Source organism: Balaenoptera physalus (genome assembly GCF_965194825.1).
Source record: "Balaenoptera physalus genome assembly, chromosome: 3".
Classification (NCBI taxonomy): Eukaryota; Metazoa; Chordata; class Mammalia; order Artiodactyla; family Balaenopteridae; genus Balaenoptera; species Balaenoptera physalus.
The window spans coordinates 51,896,086-51,916,318 of record NC_138890.1 but is presented as its reverse complement, the minus strand read 5'-3'; the positions used below and the strand labels follow the sequence as shown (position 1 = coordinate 51,916,318).

Sequence of the window (20,233 nt, the reverse complement as noted above, 5' to 3'; positions counted from 1 at the left end):
TTATTCAGCTATAAAAAGGAATGAAGTGCTAATACATGCTACAATGTGTATGAACCTTGAAAACATTATGCTTAGTGAAAGAAGCCACACACAAAAGCCCACATATTGTATATGGGCTCCGGTACGTACCACCAGAGCCCCACCCTGACCACAGGACTACTTGTGGAAGAGAAATGAAGTCCCACAAAGGAAAATATGGGTGCTGCAAGGAAAGAGGGACAGTGAAAAGGCAAAAAATGCCAGAGGTTCACTATAGAGCATCTTGGTCCCTCAGCCTTTCCTAAGCCTGTTCCATCTCAGTGTTCTTTGCTTCCTTCTAACTTCATCTTGTTCCTCCCCCACCCCCAGCTCCAGAGTGGAATTGGCCGACTAATTCTGAAGGAAGAGATGAAGGCCCGGTCCAGTTCTTACGCGGATCCCTGGACCCCACCCCGGAGCTCCACCAGCAGCCGAGAGGCCCTGCACACAGCTGGCTATGATATGTCCCTAAATGGCTGTAAGCACTGCCCTGTAACCTGCCGGGGTGGGGGCACTTTCTTCCCCATCAGTTCTTCCATTAGTGAATCTAACCTTTTATGGCCTCACCAGGGTCTAGAATACAGACTAAATAAGACCATGCTCTGTCCTGAGCTGTCACTTCTGCTTCTTTGGATCATCTGAAGCCATGGCTTCCAATCAGTTTCCATGTAAAGAAAAGACTCTTCTAATAGTCTGAAGATAAAAGGGGATGCCTCTTAAGGTAGCAAGCCTCCCATCACTGGAGGTATACAAGCAGAGGCTTGGTTCAAGCACTTTTCCCTGAGAGTCTTTCACTGTAAGCTCCTCCCTGTTCCTAGACTCACACATCCTCTTCCTGCCTCCTCTCTTACTTACCCCTGCGGGATTCAGTCCTGCCAGGAAGTCCTATCTCAGGTCAATACTTGATGGATAATAAAAGGTGCCATTTATTACAATCCTGTGTGCTGGACATTTATAGATACATTATCACCCTTGGTCCTCACAAAGACCCACAATGTAGAGGGATTATTATCACCCACTTTATAGATGAGAGACCTGAGGTTAACCCTCTTGCCCAAGGTCAGAAAGCCAGTAAGTGACTGAGCCAGGATCAGGCCCAGCATAGAGTGACTTCAAGGCCATAAGCTTTTCCCTCTTTGCTGTACTGCACCTTGATTCTAGGTGAGCTCAAAGATGACAGTGGTGGTGGTGGTGGTGATGATAAAGCCAGTTTTATTGAGGGTTTGTATCTGTCAGGCACTGTGCTAAGCACCTTACTATATTGTGTCCTATATTCTTCACAATAACCCTGTAAAGGAGACACTATCCCTTCCATTTTACAGATAAGAAAACGAAGCATGATTTACTTATCTGAAATTGGGTATCTATTAATGGCCAAGCCAGGATGAACTGATGGGCCGTTTCCCTGTTTCACCACTGAGAGGCACTGTTTTCAACCCCTGGCTCTGTACACTGCACCAGTGCTGCTCAAAATTCAGCTCCATTCAATGGCATTTGTGCAACAGATATCACAGAGCACCTGCACTGTGCCAGGTGCTGGGCTACAAGCTGGGTGGGGGAGGGAGAATAGGGTGCAGGTGCAACAGTTAGAAACTGACCAGTGGGAAAGGAGGTACTGAAGGAGGGCCCTCCTCCCCGCCGGCCAGGGTGGCCCAGGTATGGGAGCCATTTCTGTCTGTCTCCATGAATGCTGATCTCTGGCTTCCCTCTCTTGCAGCCCCTCGGTCCCACTACCTGGCTGACAGCGGTATGTTCTGCCTGCCCTTCCTTCAGCCCATCATGTTCTGTGAGGGCCAGAGCTGAGTCAGCGGCAGGTCCCCCTTAGTTGTGATGACCATACAACGTGGATGTCCCAGCACAGTCCCCATCTAAAGTAGTCCACCCCATGTGTTTGTCAGATAGTGGGTCTTTGGTTCTGGAACCAGTGTTGCCATGCCCAGCAGCTCTCAGAGAGAAAGAAAGAGCACACACCTCTTCCACCCACGTGGGAGCCTGCCTGTCTGAGCTCCAGCTCGACTCCAATTCCAGGACACATGGGTCCATCATAGGAGGATAGATGTGTGCAGGTTAACACCAGAAGACTCTGTGAGGGTACCTGGGGTGGGCCTAGAATTCTGCCAGGGTGAGGCACCCCTAAGATTGTTAGTTGTAAGCCTGGAGAGCAGTGGAAGGAGCTAGTGGTCCCTGTCTGTCCCCCTTCCCATGAGTAACATTGGCCATTTGCAGCCAGATGACCTCAGGGAGAGGAAACCCTGGCTTGGGGCTCCTGGTAATTGTCTTGGCTCCTTCTTTTCAGACCCCCTCATCTCCAAATCTGCCTCCCTGCCTGCCTACAGAAGAAACGGGCTGCACAGGGTAAGAGAGGCTGTTCCAGGGACATTATCCCCAAGAGGTTCACAATTCCTGTGTTAGCTCAGGAGTGATGACTTATGGGTGAAACCTGGACAGAGGCCTTGGGGCTAGAGGTGCATTAACAAAAGAGCCCCCTATGAGAGGGGCTGGGAGCACCTAGTATTTATGGCACAATTTCTCCATGCTGAGCACTTTACAAGCACTCACTCATTATAACCCTGCAAGGTAGTTACTATTTTTAATAACTCTATCTTGCGGATGAAGATGGGGGCACAGAGGGGCTCACTGACCTGCTTGAGCTCTCATTCCTAGTAAGTGCTGAGCCAGGATTCGAGCCTGGGCCAGCTGCCCCTGACAGCCCACACCTGACTGCTGGGTTCCACTCACCCGTTGTGGCTTGGAGCCTTCTGAGCTCTTAGATGTCCTGTGGCGTAAAACCTTCATGGAAGCTGTGAGGTGGTTTAAGGACTAAAAAGGGGATGAAAAATACGTCTTGTTGGCAAAAGGAGAGGCTCTGTGACTAGACAAGTGATGGGGGAAAGGGCAAGGACACTGAGATAGACATTTATTTACTGAGCACCTACTAAGTGACTTGAAGTCAGCAGTCATAAGTGCTCAGATGGAAGACAAAGCTATGAGGCAAAGAGAGAGAAGGTCAGAGAGTGAATTTAAACAAAGGCCTGAGTGCAGGGAGGGACCTCACCTCTCCAAGACCAGCAAGAGCCACCCTAATAGAGGGAAGCACAGTGTCAGAGTCCCTGGGTGGGAGGATGCGTGGCTGGGATGGAGTGAGCATGGAGATGAAGCCAGACGGAGATGTCATTAGGGCCCTGTGTGCTGGTAAGGACTCAGAGGGGTTCCGGTAGGTGTGCTGCACCATCCAACTCAGATTTTTAACGGGATCCCTCTTGTGTAGAGAAGAGACTGCAGAGGGACAGAAATGGTAGACTTGTTAAGAGACAATTTTAGGGTTAAGCACGCAAAAGGGATCAGAGGTCCATAGTAGAGCCACGGCTGGTGTTGGGGCCCCACCCGCTCCAAGCGGGAAAGAGACAGACCCTGTCCTCAACACGCCCAAAGCCTAGACATTTGTTCATGAACAGATAGGTGTTTATTGAAAGCCTTTTATGTATGCCAGGCACTGCTCTGAGTGCTTAGAATACCTCAGTGACCGAACAAAACAAAGAGCCCTGCCCTTGGAGCTTATATTCGTATAGGGAGAAATAGAAAGCAAGTAGTAAATAGTACACAAGTCACCTTATACACAATGTAGAAGGTAGTAAGTGCTATGGAAAAAAAGGGGGAAATTGAGCAGGATGAGGGAGGTTGGGAGTTGGGGAAGGGGCGATTTGCAATTTTAGATAGAGTTGTCAGGGCAGATCTCATAGAGAAAATGATATTTGAGTAATGAAAGAAAGCATGAGCTGTAATTCACTAATAAATGAATATTTACTGAGTGCCTACTATGTGCCAGGCCTAGGCACTAGGCATATGGCAGTGAAGTAAATCACTCCACCTTGAGACCGAGGCTTCTGAGAGGGCCCCGTGTCCCACCAGCCCCAGTGCATTTTCTGGAGATGGGTGAGTACTTCAGGGAGGCAGAGGTGAGCCTGCCTCAGGCCAGCCCTGGTTCTGTCTCCCCTGCAGACACCCAGCGCAGACCTATTCCATTACGACAGCATGAACGCTGTCAACTGGGGCATGCGAGGTGAGTGCCGGCCTCTCCTGGGACTTCACAGGGACCTCATTATAATGCACTGCTCATAATAGCCCGTTTGACAAACGATTCTGGTCCCACGCTGGGCTCTGTGCAAACCCCGAGTTCCCTTTCACTTCCCATTCCCTCTCTTTTCCCCTGCTCTTCTCTCATCCTCTCAAGTCCCGGGCCTTGGGTGATCTCCAGGCCATCTGTCCCATCTGGATTCCCAGAGCCATCACAGAGTGCTTGCTATTCTCCCAGTACTGCTGAGCTAGAGTTGCCTGCCAGCCCCGGGTGGAGGGAAATACTCAGAGCCAAATGCACATTGTTCCCAGAAAAAATTCCATGAGCCTCATGCTCTCTTCCCGTGATGCTCTCCCACCAGCCTCTTCCAGCTCCTACAAGCAGGCTCAGGCAGGAAGGAAGGCCCACAGCAAACCCTGGAGGATTCCCCCCAGAAGATGAAGGATCTCACCCATGTGCTTCATGGTCCCAGACTCTTCTTATTTCTATTCTAAATGTCTCAAAAGTCATTTTCCCCCTAAAAACCTATCTCTGGATCAGCCCAACCCCTTTCTCCATTGTGTTCAAACCAGCCTTGATTTGGGATGAATTCAATAAGGACAGGGTCTCTATGACAGAGGCCAGTGTAGTGATGCAAAGCAAAGACTGATGGTTGCTACTTTGTGTGTGTCTCTTTTCTCTCTACAGAGTACAAGGTAAAGATACACAGACCCTGGGGGTCTCCGGGACCCTGCATGTTGCTACACTGGGGACCAGCAGGAAGATGACAGCACTGTCTATGCCGGGAAGGGAACATCGATAAATAACCCCAAGGGTCCTCTCAAGACTAGCATTTCCAGTCCCTCCTTGGCCCAGTTTCCCTGAATCCTGCCCTACATCTCTTGCCTCCTGAAACCAGACAGTTCCCCTGGGCCTCGGAGACTCTCTAGAGGCTTGCCAATCACAGATATGAGACATTTACACTCAGGAGCCCTTGTGCTCACATTAAGGCCAAATGCAACCAAGCTCATCCCTGGCAGTATTCAAGGACTCCAGGGCCTTGCCTTTTGGGAGAAGGTGCCTTGAGGCTGCCAGGAAACCCCAAAGAGGACATACTCAGCCCTTCCTCCAGACTTTAATCTCTGGCTCTTTCTGGACAGAGGAGGGAGCCCCAGCCAGACACAAAATATGTCTGAAGGGACAAGCCCACCACCCTAACCCAACCTACAAATATCCCCCCTCCTCTCTTCTTAGATCTACCCTTATGAACTGCTCCTGGTGACCACAAGAGGGAGAAACCGACTGCCCAAGGATGTGGATCGGACGCGTTTAGAGGTATGTATAGGAAACTGAGCAGGAGCCTTTGGGTTTGAAGTGATTCCAGAAATTGCCTGGTCTAACCCAGCTTGGGAGGAGCAGGCAGAATGAATGGCGTAAAGGTCACACAGCTGGTTAAAAAAGCAGAGACTCCAACCTGGTTTCCTTAGCGCAAGGCTGTTCCTTGCTGTTCCATGCAGCCTCCTCAATTCAGTTAGCATCTGTGGTGCACAGCTACAGCACGTCTCCAGCTGGGGCTAATGCTTCTGCAGACATAAGAGAAGAGCTGGATTTGGTTCCTGCCCTCCAAGAGCCTGCAGTCTGTGCGATAAGAAGAAACACAGCACTGGTGTTGTGCAGGATTGTATAGAAGACCAGTGCCTGTGACGGGGAAGGGTGGGGGAGAGCTCTGTGCAGAGGGTAAACATATAAGCAAGTCTCAAGCAAGACTCCCTAGGTTCCAAGCCTGATGCTGCCATGCCTAACTGGACAGCTTGGCCACATGACCACCTCTCCAAACCGTAGTTTTCTCCTCTGTAAAATGGGGTGGTTGTCATGCTTCCCTCAGGTTGCCAAATGACATACATGAGACAATACACATAGAGCCCTTCACACAGAATCTGGCAGTGTACTGAGTAGAAAATTCTTCCTAAGTGTGTCATTGCTGTTACTCAGAGAAGACCACTAAGGCTGGGTGGGGTGACACAGGCTTCCAGGAAGAGGAAGGGTTTGGATGGACTTTGGAGGTGGGCAGGTTTAGATGGATGGAGAGGCAGGAAAGCAACACGAGCAGTGGCAACAGCATAAATAAGGCGCAGACGTGGCCTGACCGTGGCACTGGGCTCTCAAGCCATCCGGTCCACTTGGCATGGAGTCCCGGTCCCTGGTTACATTAGTTCCAGGAGCACACGCTGCCCTTTTCACCCCAGTGCCTCTCCCTGCCTCTCCCTGGAACACCCTTTCCATCTTGCCAGCCTCCTCACTCATCAGGGCCCCATTCTAGTGATGCCTGTGCCCCAAAGCCTCCCCCCAAGCCTTCTTCAGGATGTGGCACTAACCTCTTCCTCCAGCCTCCCCAGCCCTGCGTCCAGAGCACAGATCCAATACCTCTCTTTCTCCTTTGTATCAGATCATCAAGCCATCCATTTCCTCTGCCTGACACATTGTCTGTCATCTACCACAGGGCCTGACTAGGGGAGGTGTCAGGAGATGTCTGTGGAATTGAATGCAGGCTTGTAAGAGAGGAGGCTCAGCACTTCTTGGGACCACCCCTGACCTGACGGCTGATGAATTTGCCCAGAGTAGAGGGTTGGAGCCATAGGAGGGGGATGTGAGTGGGCCAGGAAGCTCTGTGAGTCCTTTCAGCTCTAGCATGCTGGGGTAGCAGGGAAGGAAGCAGATGATTCTCCCCACGTTTATAACAAGGGCTTCCTTTCACTGTCTAGCAGCGAGTGTCTGCCGGTGCTGAAGGGGACAGCTCCCACGGCAGCTCACTGGAGCCAGAACTTAGGGATGGAAATGTTCACGAACCTGGTTCGTAATGGAGGACCAACTGCTCTCCTACATCCTCCAGGACATCCAGAAGCTCAGACCAGGAAAACGCAACCTTCTCTAAGCATCAGAATCACTTAGGGAGCTTTTTAAAATACCAATACAGGGCCCCATCTGAGTTCAATTAAATCACAATCTGGGGAAGGAGCTCAGGCATCAGTATTTTTCAGAGGCTCCCAGGGATGTCTAATATATAGCCTGAGCTGAGACCACTGGGCTAGAGACACTGCCCTAGCCGTCTGCAGCAGTTCAGGCAGGGCACGGAAGAAAGAAACCCCTGACTCTCTCCTCAAGGGGCTCAGAGTATAGATACTTGTTCACTCAATAAATATTTATTGAAACCTATTACATACACCAGGTACTGTTCTAGGTGCCTACAACGTATCAGTGAACAAAACAAGGACCCCTGCCCTCTTGGAGCTGGTGTTCTCATGTGAGGAGACAGACAGTAAATGACACAAGTAATAAATAAAGGATATAGTATGTTGGGAGGTAACTGGGCTGAGGGAAAGGGTAAGAGGAGAACAGAGTGAGGGGGGATTGGGAGTTGGAGGGGTGAGTTGCAGTTTTCAATAGGGTGGTCAGAGTAGATCTCATTGAAAACAAGACATCTGAGCAAAGACTTCAAGTAGGTGAGGGAGTTAGCCATGCTTATATAGGAAGGAAGAGCATTCTGGGCCAAGGGAACAGCCGCTGCCAAGGCCCTGACGCAGGAGCGAGTCTGGTGTGCTGGGGGACGGCAGGAGGTGAGTGTGGCTGGGGCCACGTGAGCCCAGAAGAGAGGATGAGGAGGAGATGAAATCAAAGGAAACGGAGACCAGGCCATGCTATGTGACAGACACATGAAGAGATCACTGCACTAATGAGAGTGCCAGTGACTGAGTGCCAGCCACTGTGCCAAGCACATGACTCGCATCAGCTCAGTCACCCTCACAATATCCGTGAGGTAGGTACTGCGATGCTGCCACTCTCAGAAGAGGACATTGAGGCTCAGTGAGGTTATCATGTCCAAGGTCACACACTCATATCTGCCTGGCTGTAAAGCCCATGCACTTAACCTTTATGCTTTAAAATCTGCGGTGAATGTCAAATGGACAGGGCTGCCATTGTGTGCTCTGAGAACTCAGAGGAGAAAGGAGGCGCCACGTGGCCCTTAACAGGAGGAGAGAAGAAAAGCCTCAGACTCCTTCAGTGTGCCCTACAGTGTTTACTTGAGTAGTTTAGTCTGCCATTCCTTTATATTGAGTCTTATTTTAAAAAAAAATATATATATTTTTTTAAACACAGTGGATAAAGCCAGCTAGAGAATCAACAGTAACCATCACTCTCTAACAACAACAACAACAAAAAGAACAAATGAGACAGTTCCCCTCAGTCTTTACTATGGAAGGAGCGGAGAATGCTCTCATATCCACATATTTTTCAGCACTCAAGTGAAAGTAAAACAGATTTGGGCGAGTCAATAGCATGAACAAAAGAAGAGGGGCACTGTCTAGACTGCTGGAGTCTAACAACCAAGTGTGATGTGTGGATGCTGTTTGAATCCTTATTCAAACAAACCAACTATAAAAAAACACTTTGAGACAATTAGGGGAATTTTATTGTAGACAGGTATTAGGTAATTCTGTGGAATTATTGTCATTTTTTTCCTTGCCCATGCTGTTGTGGTTATGTAAGAAAATACCCAGTATGTTTTGAGATGCAAACTGCTGTATGTAGGAGTGAACAGACAGTGTCTAAGGTTTGCTTTAAGACACTTCAGCAAAGGAAACAGATGAAGCAAATGTGGTAAAACTCTTTGAATCTGGATGATGGGCATGGGTGTGCATTGTGCTATTTTCTCTCTTTTGTGTACTTTGGAAATTTTTCATAAAAGAAAGACATATTTATGAAATTCTTAATGGGACTGACCAAGAGGAGCAGTGAGAGTACACTGCATTTGGAATCAGAAGCCCTGGACTTTGGTCTCAGCTCTGCTATTTACCTAGTCTCCTCCCCTCCCTCCCTCTTGGGCAAGTCATTTTAATTCTCTGACTTTTGCTTTTCTCATCTTTCAGTTGGGTAGAAATAATTCCTGGTTTTCAGAAGAAAATCAGGTCAGAAGAATTAAAGGAGAAAAATGAGGGTGAATGTACATTTATGAACTACTGAGCATAATATAAATGCAATACAAGGAATTGGTGGTAGTGTTAAATATTAAGTACTAAAAAATCAACTCAGAGTCATCGGCAGCCAATGATATCTAACAAAAGTATCAGTTACTTTTACCTAAAGTTCTGGAAATGTGGCAAAAACATTAATTCACAGGGACAACAGGCCAGAGAATTGTCTAATTGTTATGTGGCTGTATACATGATTCTCATTCAATCTCCTTCAATACTCAATTAGCTAATATAATTGCTACCAACAGCAAGTGAATGCAGGAAGTTTACAGGCAGGATGTATGCCATCTATTTCTATCTTTAAACAAACATAATTGTAAATTTTATTTTGAAAAATAAAATTTCAGACCTCCAGAAAAGTTGCAAGAATTGTAAGATGAGTATCCATCTACCCTTCACCTAAATGTACCAATTTTTCACATTTTGCCACATTTTAAGTGCCATATATTTCTAACTCTAAAAGCTTAGGATAATGTATCAACTTTCAAGGCTGATGGGAAGGGGCAGGAGAGAGGGCAGGCAGAAAGGGGTTTAAAAACCTGCCAAGGCACACAGAACAATGTTTCATTATATGGCGTACTTGTTTTCAAATAAGAAAGAGATGAAAGGACATTTCGGGGCGGGGGGGGGGGTGGAGAAATCTGGACAGTAACTTTTGTTCATTGACTGGCCTAAGGAACAACCTTCCAGATCATTTGTAAACTAATTAGTAAGAGGAAATATGCCCTAAAATCTTGGGCATGCCTCCTTTTTCTTCCAAAGCAAAGGGCGATAACATTAATCCATACACACTCCTGGACACAATGCATGGAGCAGGGACTGCAGAAAGGGGAGGTCAACTGGGATGCATCGAGAGGCACTTAGGTGAAGCAGAAGTCCCACCTGAGTCCTGGGCGGGGGAGGCCTCTCCAGCCAGACCAGCTACAGAGGTCCCTCCCAGGAAACATCCACTCACACACTGATCCATTCAACAGATATTCATCACACACCTTCCATGGGTCAGACAACTGTGCCAGGCACAGTGTACCCAGAGGAAACGTACAGGAACCACTCCTGCCTCCACCTGCCCCAGCCTGCACCTCACATCCTCAAGCTGTTCCCTCTGTCTCCTCCCACCTCCTTGCAGCGCCACCTGTCCCAGGAAGAGTTCTACCAAGTCTTCGGCATGACCATCTCCGAATTTGACCGGCTGGCCCTCTGGAAGAGGAATGAACTGAAGAAGCAAGCCCGGCTGTTCTAGGCAGAAGCTCTATAAATATATATGCATTTATATAAAGATATATGTAAAATCTCTATACTGAAGCTCGGTATAATCCTCTCTTGTGTAATGGGACACACTGCCTGCCATGAGACTTGCTTTTCTGTATCGTCAGGCAAGCCCACATCTTCAAGATATTTTTATGCTCCTTCCTTTCTCTTTTCTAAGTGCAATGGGATTTGGGAAGGGATTCGTGGGGACTCCCATCCTTTTACTGGGAAGCCTTTTTATACTGAAACATCTCTCCTGACTTGAGTCCCCTAAGGTCCAACTCTCTTTGCTAAAGGAGGTGCCTGAAGGAGTCTCTCTTCTCTCTGCTTCTCGGCTCTTTTCCCCAGTCTCCAGGGAGGATGCTGCAGTTTTCACACCTTATTGGCCCCAGAGGGGCCCTCTCATGGGAGGATCCACAGCATTCTCCCCAAGTCACTGAGCACCTTTGAGAGCCCTGAAGAATTTTCTCATCACCCCCACTAGGACCTCAATGCTGTCTGGGGGTGATGCAGCTAGAAATGTGGGTTTCATGTCTACTCGTTACAGAAGTAAACAAGTGGATAGGGCCGTGGCCTCTCCCCTCCTCTTCAATCCTCCTTCTATCCTTGATCCTCACCTCTCTCTAGTCCAAATCTACGCCTCATGGTAGGAAAAGAAAAAGCACTTCCCTTCCCTGCACTATTACTTCCAATGGCCCCCTGCCTGGCCCCTATGTGGAGAACCAGAGGGAGGGAGCAGGAGCTGGAAGCAGGAGACAGAGCAGGGCACCCGTTAGCATTGGAGCTGCAGGACCTCTTGGGACCCTCCCTCATTGCTCCCAGAACCTCCTGACCCTTCCCCCTTTGGAGGAGAGGCCCATTATTGCAGCCTGTATTTTTCAGCCTTACTACAATCTATGTGCCTGACAACTCACCACAGGGCTAATGTTCCCACCACAGCTCCAACCGAACAACTAGACAGACAACCTCTAACACCCCTGCCAAAGGTAATATAGGCCATGTCCTATAGAAAGTTTCCTGGCCTATGTCTTCTGGTCCCTGGGCTGGCAGAGCAACCCAACCAGACCCCCACCAGTCCTCAGCTTGCATTGCAAAGTTGGCCATGGTTCACGGGGGAAACTTTTGAAGAATGACTACTTATGAGATTCCAAAATGGAGCATTGGCCAACACCACTCATGGTCATACTGATTTCCCCAGTGGCTGCCTTTCCTGCCTCCTTGGCTTCTGGAACAGGGGTGAAAGCTTAACCTTCTCCCCACCCCAAACCTGCAACCACGAGTTGGTGATGTCTGGTGGGGTCTGTTCCTTCCTGGAGATGGCTGGAGTCAGACCACTGAGGTCGTGGAGGAAGGATGAAGAAGTGGAGATGACAGTTATCACTCTCAAGAGGTTATGTGTGGTGGCAAATGTAGAACTGACTTCAACTCAACAAACCCTCACTGAGCACCTGCTGTATACTGAGCACCTGCTGTATACTGAGCACTAAATGGGGGAGGGAGACGGAAATACTGGGATGAGCAACATGGGGCCCGACCTCAGGGGCATGCCTACTAACAATGGGTACCGTAAGGCAGGTACTCAAACATGATGGATGTGAGACAGAAAGTGATAGGAGACAGCATGAGAAAATGTGATGTTACTAAGAAGGCATATGCAGCTGGTGCAGACCAAGGAAAGCTTTCTGGAAGAGACTGCATTTGAGCGAAGTTCAGGAAGGATCTTTGTAAACTGGGAGGAGACTGTAACTTGAAAGGGTGATAGGATGAGGGGCCGTAAGGGAGGTCTAATATGCTCTCACTTAAAATGTCAGCCCTCTCTGCGTCTTTTCTTTTTGGCCAATGTCTTTCAACTGTCCTGACCCCTTTGGAAATGTCCCCAGCCAGACACAATCATTGAAACTGCCTCATTATCACTGGTTGAGAACTTGGCGAGATTGAAGGGCTTTTGTTATTGTTGGATATTTTTTTCCCATAAATGCACATAATTTCAACCCAGACTCGTGTCCTTCTGTTGTTTCTAGTGTGAGTGGAGATGAGTGACGTGGGGAGAGACTGAACCATGCACATTTTTCAAAATAAAAGTGTCAGAGAGAAGCCCTCCCTTGGCCTCAGTTTCTCCTTCTGTAATAAAGTTTGACCAGGTAAGCATTATCCAAATTGTTTCCTGCAGAACACAGGGTCCTGCAGGATGGAAGAGGATGTTCCAGTAACAAATAAGGTTTTATGATCAGAGAATAATAATAAGACCCAGGTGAGCTGGCGACTTCCAAGAGGTAGTGAACCTGGAGGTGGGGAAGCATGCTGAGTGTCAGAGTACTCATGGTCAGTAAACCACCCAGCCTCTGCATTTGACCTCATCTGATTCAGTGTTGCAGTTATTTGACAAACACAAGAGGAGGGAGATCAAGAGTAGAAGGACATGGAACTCACCTCCCCCCACACACACATCAAAAATACATCTAGGGGCTTCCCTGGTGGCGCAGTGGTTGAGAATCTGCCTGCTAATGCAGGGGACACGGGTTCGAGCCCTGGTCTGGGAAGATCCCACATGCCGCGGAGCGGCTGGGCCCGTGAGCCACAGCTACTGAGCCTGCGCGTCTGGAGCCTGTGCCCCGCAACAGGAGGGGCCGCGATAGTGAAAGGCCCGCGCACCGCGATGAAGAGCAGTCCCCGCACCGCGATGAAGAGTGGCCCCCACTTGCCGCAACTAGAGAAAGCCCTCGCGCGAACCGAAAGACCCAGCACAGCCAAAAATAAAAATAAAAAAAAAATAAAAAAAAAATACATCTAAATGTGGAACAATTATCACAGAAAGCCGACTGAAAACTAGCAGAAGATATCTTATACAACCAAAGCTGCAAGTAAGATCCCCATGTAACCAGGTAGGACAAAAAGAAAAATAAGGCATCAGGAAGGGACCAGCACCCCTGGGAGGGAGTTATGAAAGAAGAGAGGTTCGCTCGCCCTGGGAACCCCTTTGCCAGCTGGGAGGTCCGCCGGGGCAGATAGGGAGCTGAAGGGGCCCGGTCTCTGCTCATGAGGAGTGTGTGTGCTGGCCTGCTAACAATCAGGGCAGAAAGAGACCAGCACTTGACGGCTGCCACGTCGTCACACTTCTCAACCCAAAATGCGATCAAGGCGGGCCTGCTAGTAGGCACAACAGCTAGGCACTGAAACTTGGCCTTCAGGAGAGGGACCCTGGGAGAGGACTCAATCTAGCTGTGCAGAGATAACCAGAAGGGCCTGGAGTGTGGTCTGGGCCACCACTGTTACCGCACGCCTCAGGGGCACAGTCCACCATAGGAGCCCCAACATCAGCGTGCACAGGGCAGGGCATGGGTCTACCATAAGAGCCCCACTGTCAGCGTGCTCACGGAGGGACGCAGCTCCAGTGGTGGTGGACTTTGTGAGTCCACACATGACAGGAGTGGGGCTGACATCAGAGCCAATTATCAGGGCTCCCATAGCGGGGGCGGGTTCAAGAACGGGTCCAGCATCAATGGACCATGTTGGTACGCACACCAGGTGGCACAGCCATCACAGAATCACACATCCCCTGCGACAGCCCCTTGGGAGGAGTATGCAGTGGTTCCTTTCCCAGCAGGAACACTCCAGTCCTGCCTACTTCACACCACAGCTTGGAGTCATATCTGGGGCAGACAAGCCCTGGGAGAGCCCTATCATAGAGGCACCCCAGGTGCCAAGTGGCAGCACAACCACCTTGATTCCTGCAGCCACAGTGCCACAGCCCCCAATGCCTGCCTGACACTAGGTCTCGGACAAACACTACGGAGAAAGGGACATAACCTTGGGCTGCTTCTGGGCAAAAGCGGGGATGCCTGCACAGGTGGTGCAGAGGTTCTCTGTGACCACACAGGCCTCACTTGCTTCAGCACTCACCTCCTTGGGGACAGAGCACACACTTAAGGGCAATGCAGCCTTACTAAACCCAACCCTCAGGGCTTCTACTTCAACAACTGGGGAGCAGACCCCGCCCCTGACAGGGCTGTGACAGCCACAGGGGAAAGAGGAGGTCCCGCCCAACTTCCAGTGCAGACTCTGGTTACCACAACACCAATCACACCCCCATCAAGGGGATAATTTCCACTCTGAGGAAAGACATGGCCGTCATCCATACCAAAAATACTGGATTCACACAGTCTACACAGGGACACTCATACATTAAAAACAGCCCTTCAGTGGGACTTCCCTGGCAGTCCAGTGGTCAAGACTCTGTGCTTCCACTGCAGGGGGTGTGGGTTCAATCCCTGGTTGGGGGAACTAAGATCCCACATGCCACAGAGTGTGGCCAAAGAAACCCAAAACCAAAAACAAAAAACAGCCCTTCAAGACCACAGTAGATAAGTGTTTCTCCTAAATTCATACAAACAGAGAAATTTAAGTAAAATGAAAAAGAGAGGAGCTACTCCAACTGAAAGAGCAACAGAAATCCCCTGAAAGAACAAACAGTAAAACAGACCTCTCTAGTCTGCTAGACACCAAGTTCAAAAAGGAGGTAATAAAAATGCTAAAGGAATTAAGAAAGATTATCGACAGAAATGCAGATCACTGTAACAAGGAACTACAAACTATGAAGAGGAACCAATCAAAACTAGACAACTGGGGCTTCCCTGGTGGCGCAGTGGTTGAGAATCTGCCTGCCAATGCAGGGGACACGGGTTCGAGCCCTGGTCTGGGAAGATCCCACATGCCGCTGAGCAACTAGGCCCGTGAGCCACAACTACTGAGCCTGCACGTCTGGAGCCTGTGCTCCGCAACAGGAGAGGCCGCGATAGTGAGAGGCCCGTGCACCGCAATGAAGAGTGGCCCCCGCTCGCTGCAACTAGAGAAAGCCCTTGCACAGAAACGAAGACCCAACACAGCCAAAAATAAATTAAATTAATTAATTAAAAAAAAAAAAAACTAGACAACTGAATTGCCAAGATAAAAATCAAGCTAAAATCAATGAATAAGACAAAGATACTACAAAAAAAGAAAATCACAGGCCAATATCACTGATGAACATAGACGCAAAAATCCTTGATACAATACTAGCAAACCGAATCCAACAATACGTTAAAAGGATCATACACCATGATCAACTGGGATATGTCCCAGGCATGCAAAGATTCTTCAATATATGCAAATCAATCAGTGTGATCACCACATTAACAAACTGAAGAATTTAAAACCATATGATCAGGACTTCCCTGGTGGTCCAGTGGTTAAGAATCTGCCTTCCAATGCAAGGGACATGGGTTTGATCCCTGGTTGGGGAACTAAGATCCCACGTGCTTCAGGGCAACTAGCCTGCACACTCTAGAGCCCAAGCGCCACAACTAGAGAGCCGACGTGCTGCAACTACTGAGCCCACGCACTCTAGAGCCCACGTGCCACAACTAGAGAGAAGCCCGCACACCGCAACGAAAGATTCCACATGCTACAATGAAGATCCTGTGTGCCGCAACTAAGACCTGACACGGCCCCAAAAAAATAAATAAATAAATAAATAAATAAATAAATAAATATTTTTTTAAAAAACCATATGGGGGACTTCCCTGCTGGTCCACTGGTAAAGAATCCACCTTATGATGCAGGGGACAAGGGTTCGATCCCTGGGTGGGGAACTAGGATCCCACATGCCGCAGGGCAACTAAGCCTGCGTGCCACAACTACTGAGCTTGTGCGCCTCAACTAGAGAGCCTGCGTGCCTCAACTAGAGAGCCTGCGTGCCACAAACTGCAGAGCCACGTGCTCTGGAACCCATGCGCCACAACTAGAGAACAGAAAAATCACACGCCACAACTAGAGAGAAGCCCAAGCGCCTCAATGAAGAGCCCATGCGTGGCAACGAAAGATCTCGCATGCTGCAATGAAGATCCCACGTGCCGCAACTAAGACCTGACGCAGCCAAAAATGAATAAAATAAATAAATAAATATTTTTAAAAATATATGATCATCTCAAAAGATGCAGAAAAAGCTTTTGACAAAATCCAACACCCATTTATGATTAAAAACTCTCCAGAAAGTGGTCACAGAGGGAACCTACCTCACCATAATAAAGGCCATATATGATAAACCCACAGCTAACATCATCCTCAACAGTGAAAAACCAAAAGCATTTCCTCTAAGATCAGGAACAAGACAAGGATGTCCACTCTTGCCACTTCTATTCAACATGGTTTTGGCAGTCCTAGTCACAGCAATCAGAGAAGAAAAAGAAATAAAATGAATCCAAATTGGAAAAGAAGTAAAACTATCACTGTTTCCAGATGACATGATACTATACATAGAAAACCCTAAAGATGCTACCAGAAAACTACTAGAGTAGCTCATCAATGAATTCAGTCAAGTTGCAGGATACAAAATTAATACACAGAAATCTCTTGCACTCCTATATACACTAACAACAAAAGATCGGTAAGTATTTGTGGCATGGAGGCTCAGTAGTGTGGCTCGCAGGCTCTAGCGCACAGGCTCGGTAGCTGCGGCGCATGGGCTTAGTTGCTCCACAGCATGTGGGATCTTCCCAGACCAGGGATCAAACCCCTGTCCCCTGCATTGGCAGGCGGATTCTTAACCACTGCGCCACAAGGGAAGTCTGAGGTAGAACTTTTAGAATGTGTTTGAACTTATATGACTATTAGTCTAAAGCAAGTAGATATAGGTATGGGTTAACATACTTGAAAACCAGAGTAACCACAAGTCCAAAACATACAGTAGATTCACAAAAACCAAAACAAAAGGAACTCAAGCATAATACAAAAGAAAACCATCAAACCACAAAAGGAAAAACAAAAAAGGAGAAAGGAACAAAGAATTACCAAATCAACTGGAAAACAAGGTTTAAAATGGCGGTAAACACAAACTTATCAATAATTACTTTAAATTCTCATATCAGACAAAATAGACTTTAAAATAAAGACTATTACAAGAGACGAAGAAGGACACTACATAATGATCAAGGGATCAATCCAAGAAGAAGATATAACAATTGTAAATATTTATGCACCCAACACAGGAGCACCTCAACACATAAGGCAAATGCTAACAGCCATAAAAGGGGTAATCGACAGTAACACAATCATAGTAGGGGACTTCACACCCCACTTTCACCAATGGACAGATCATCCAAAATGAAAATAAACAAGGAAACACAAGCTTTAAATGATACATTAAAGAAGATGGGCTTAATTGATATTTATAGGACATTCCATCCCAAAACAACAGAATACACTTTCTTCTCAAGTGCTCATGGAACATTCTCCAGGATAGATCATATCTTGGGTCACAAAGAAGCCTTGGTAAATTTAAGAATATTCAAATCGTATCAAGTATCTTTTCTGACCACAACGCTATCAGACTAGGTATCAATTACAGGAAAAAATCTGTAAAAAATACAAACACATGGAGGCTAAACAATACACTACTTAATAACCAAGAGATCACTGAAGAAATCAAAGAGGAAATCAAAAAATACCTAGAGACAAATGACAATGAAAACACGACGACCCAAAATCTATGGGATGCAGCAAAAGAAGTTCTAAGACGGAAGTTTATACCACTACAATCCTACCTCAAGAAACAAGAAATATCTCAAATAAACAACCTAACCTTACACCTAAAGCAATTAGAGAAAGAAGACAAAAAAACCCCAAGGTTAGCAGAAGGAAAAAAATCATAAAGATCAGATCAGAAATAAATGAAAAAGAAATGAAGGAAACAATAGCAAAGATCAATAAAACTAAAAGCTGGTTCTTTGAGAAGATAAACAAAATTGATAAACCATTAGCCAGACTCATCAAGAAAAAAAGGGAGAAGACTCAAATCAACAGAATTAGAAATGAAAAAGGAGAAGTAACAACTGACACTGCAGAAATACAAAGGATCATGAGAGATTACTACAAGCAACTATATGCCAATAAAATGGACAATCTGGAAGAAATGGACACATTCTTAGAAAAGCACAACCTTCCGAGACTGAAACAGGAAGAAATAGAAAATATAAACAGACCAATCACAAGCACTGAAATTGAGACTGATTAAAAACCTTCCAACAAACAAATGCCCAGGACCAGATGGCTTCACAGGCGAATTCTATCAAACATTTAGAGAAGAGCCAACACCTATCCTTCTCAAACTCTTCCAAAATATAGCAGAGGGAGGAACACTCCCAAACTCATTCTACAAGGCTACCACCACCCTGATACCAAAACTAGACAAAGATGTCACAAAGAAAGAAAACTACAGGCCAATATCACTGATGAACAAAGAGGCAAAAATCCTCAACAAAATACTAGCGAACAGAATCCAACAGCACATTAAAAGGATCATACACCATGATCAAGTGGGCCTTATCCCAGGAATGCAAGGATTCTTCAATATACGCAAATCAATCAATGTGATACACCATATTAACAAATTGAAGGATAAAAACCATATGATCATCTCAATAGATGCAGAAAAAGCTTTCGACAAAATTCAACACCCATTTATGATAAAAACCCTCCAGAAAGTAGGCATAGAGCGAACTTACCTCAACATAATAAAGGCCATATATGACAAACCCACAGCCAACACCATTCTCAATGGTGAAAACCTGAAAGCATTCCCTGTAAAATCCACTAAGATCAGGAACAAGACAAGGTTGCTCACTCTCACCACTAATATTCAACATAGTTTGGAAGTTTTAGCCACAGCAATCAGAGAACAAAAAGAAATAAAAGGAATCCAAGTCAGAAAAGAAGAAGTAAAGCTGTCACTGTTTGCAGATGACATGATACTATACACAGAGAATCCTAAAGACACTACCAGAAAACGACTAGAGCTAATCAATGAATTTGGTAAAGTAGCAGGATACAAAATTAATGCACAGAAATCTCTTGCATTCCTATACACTAATGATGAAAAATCTGAAAGAGAAATTAAGGAAACACTCCCATTTACCATTGCAACACAAAGAATAAAATACTTAGGAATAAACCTACCTAAGGAGACAAAAGACCTGTATGCAGAAAACTATAAGACACTGATGAAAGAAATTAAAGATGATACAAACAGATGGAGACATATACCATGTTCTTGGATTGGAAAAATCAACATTGTGAAATGGACTATACTACCCAAAGTAATCTACAGATTCAATGCAATCCCTATCAAACCACCACTGGCATTTTTCACAGAACTAGAACAAAAAATTTCACAATTTGTATGGAAACACAAAAGACCCCGAATAGCCAAAGCAATCTTGAGAAAGAAAAACGCAGCTGAAGGAATCAGGCTCCCAGACTTCAGGCTATACTACAAAGCTACAGTAATCAAGACAGTATGGTACCGGCACAAAAACAGAAACATAGATCAAGGGAACAGGATAGAAAGCCCAGAGATAAACCCAAGCACATATGGTCACCTTATTTTTGATAAAGGAGGCAAGAATATACAATGGAGAAAAAACAGCCCCTTCAATAAGTGGTGCTGGGAAAACTGGACAGCTACATGTAAAAGAATGAAAGTAGAACACTCCCTAACACCATACACAAAAATAAACTCAAAATGGATTAAAGACCTAAATGTAAGGCCAGACACTCTAAAATTCTTAGAGGAAAACATAGGCAGAACACTCTATGACATAAATCACAGCAGGATCCTTTTTGATCCACCTCCTAGAGAAATGGAAATAAAAGCAAAAATAAACAAATGGGACCTAATGAAACTTCAAAGCTTTTGCCCAGCAAAGGAAACCATAAAGAAGACAAAAAGACAACCCTCAGAATGGGAGAAAATATTTGCAAATGAAGCAACTGACACAGGATTGATCTCCAAAATTTACAAGCAGCTCATGCAGCTCAATATCAAAAAAACAAACAACCCAATCCAAAAATG

At 46.6% G+C, this 20,233-nt stretch overlaps 1 protein-coding gene and 1 long non-coding RNA gene across 5 annotated transcripts in view; one reads left to right on the top strand and one right to left on the bottom strand.

The window, feature by feature from the left end:
• The window catches only part of ABLIM3 (actin binding LIM protein family member 3), a 145,840-nt gene extending 133,495 nt beyond the window's left edge, over window positions 1–12,345 (top strand). The window contains exons 17-23 of the mRNA XM_082454196.1: window positions 349–496; window positions 1,736–1,765; window positions 2,315–2,373; window positions 4,018–4,078; window positions 4,781–4,788; window positions 5,327–5,407; window positions 10,229–12,345. Coding sequence (XP_082310322.1) covers window positions 349–496; window positions 1,736–1,765; window positions 2,315–2,373; window positions 4,018–4,078; window positions 4,781–4,788; window positions 5,327–5,407; window positions 10,229–10,342 — 501 coding nt within the window. The 3' untranslated portion in view covers window positions 10,343–12,345. The remainder of the gene's footprint in view (window positions 1–348; window positions 497–1,735; window positions 1,766–2,314; window positions 2,374–4,017; window positions 4,079–4,780; window positions 4,789–5,326; window positions 5,408–10,228) is intronic.
• LOC309657205 overlaps window positions 1–20,233 on the bottom strand; it is a 131,518-nt gene that overhangs the window by 12,857 nt on the left and 98,428 nt on the right. The window contains exons 10-11 of one of the 4 annotated variants that reach the window (XR_014261693.1): window positions 5,547–5,710; window positions 3,074–3,294 (exon numbers count right to left, since the gene is read on the bottom strand). The exons of 1 other annotated variant lie outside the window; for it this stretch is intronic. This is a non-coding gene — a long non-coding RNA (uncharacterized lncRNA). The remainder of the gene's footprint in view (window positions 1–3,073; window positions 3,295–5,546; window positions 5,711–20,233) is intronic. 2 more of the 4 variants (XR_014261694.1, XR_014261695.1) reach the window with 2 other exon arrangements.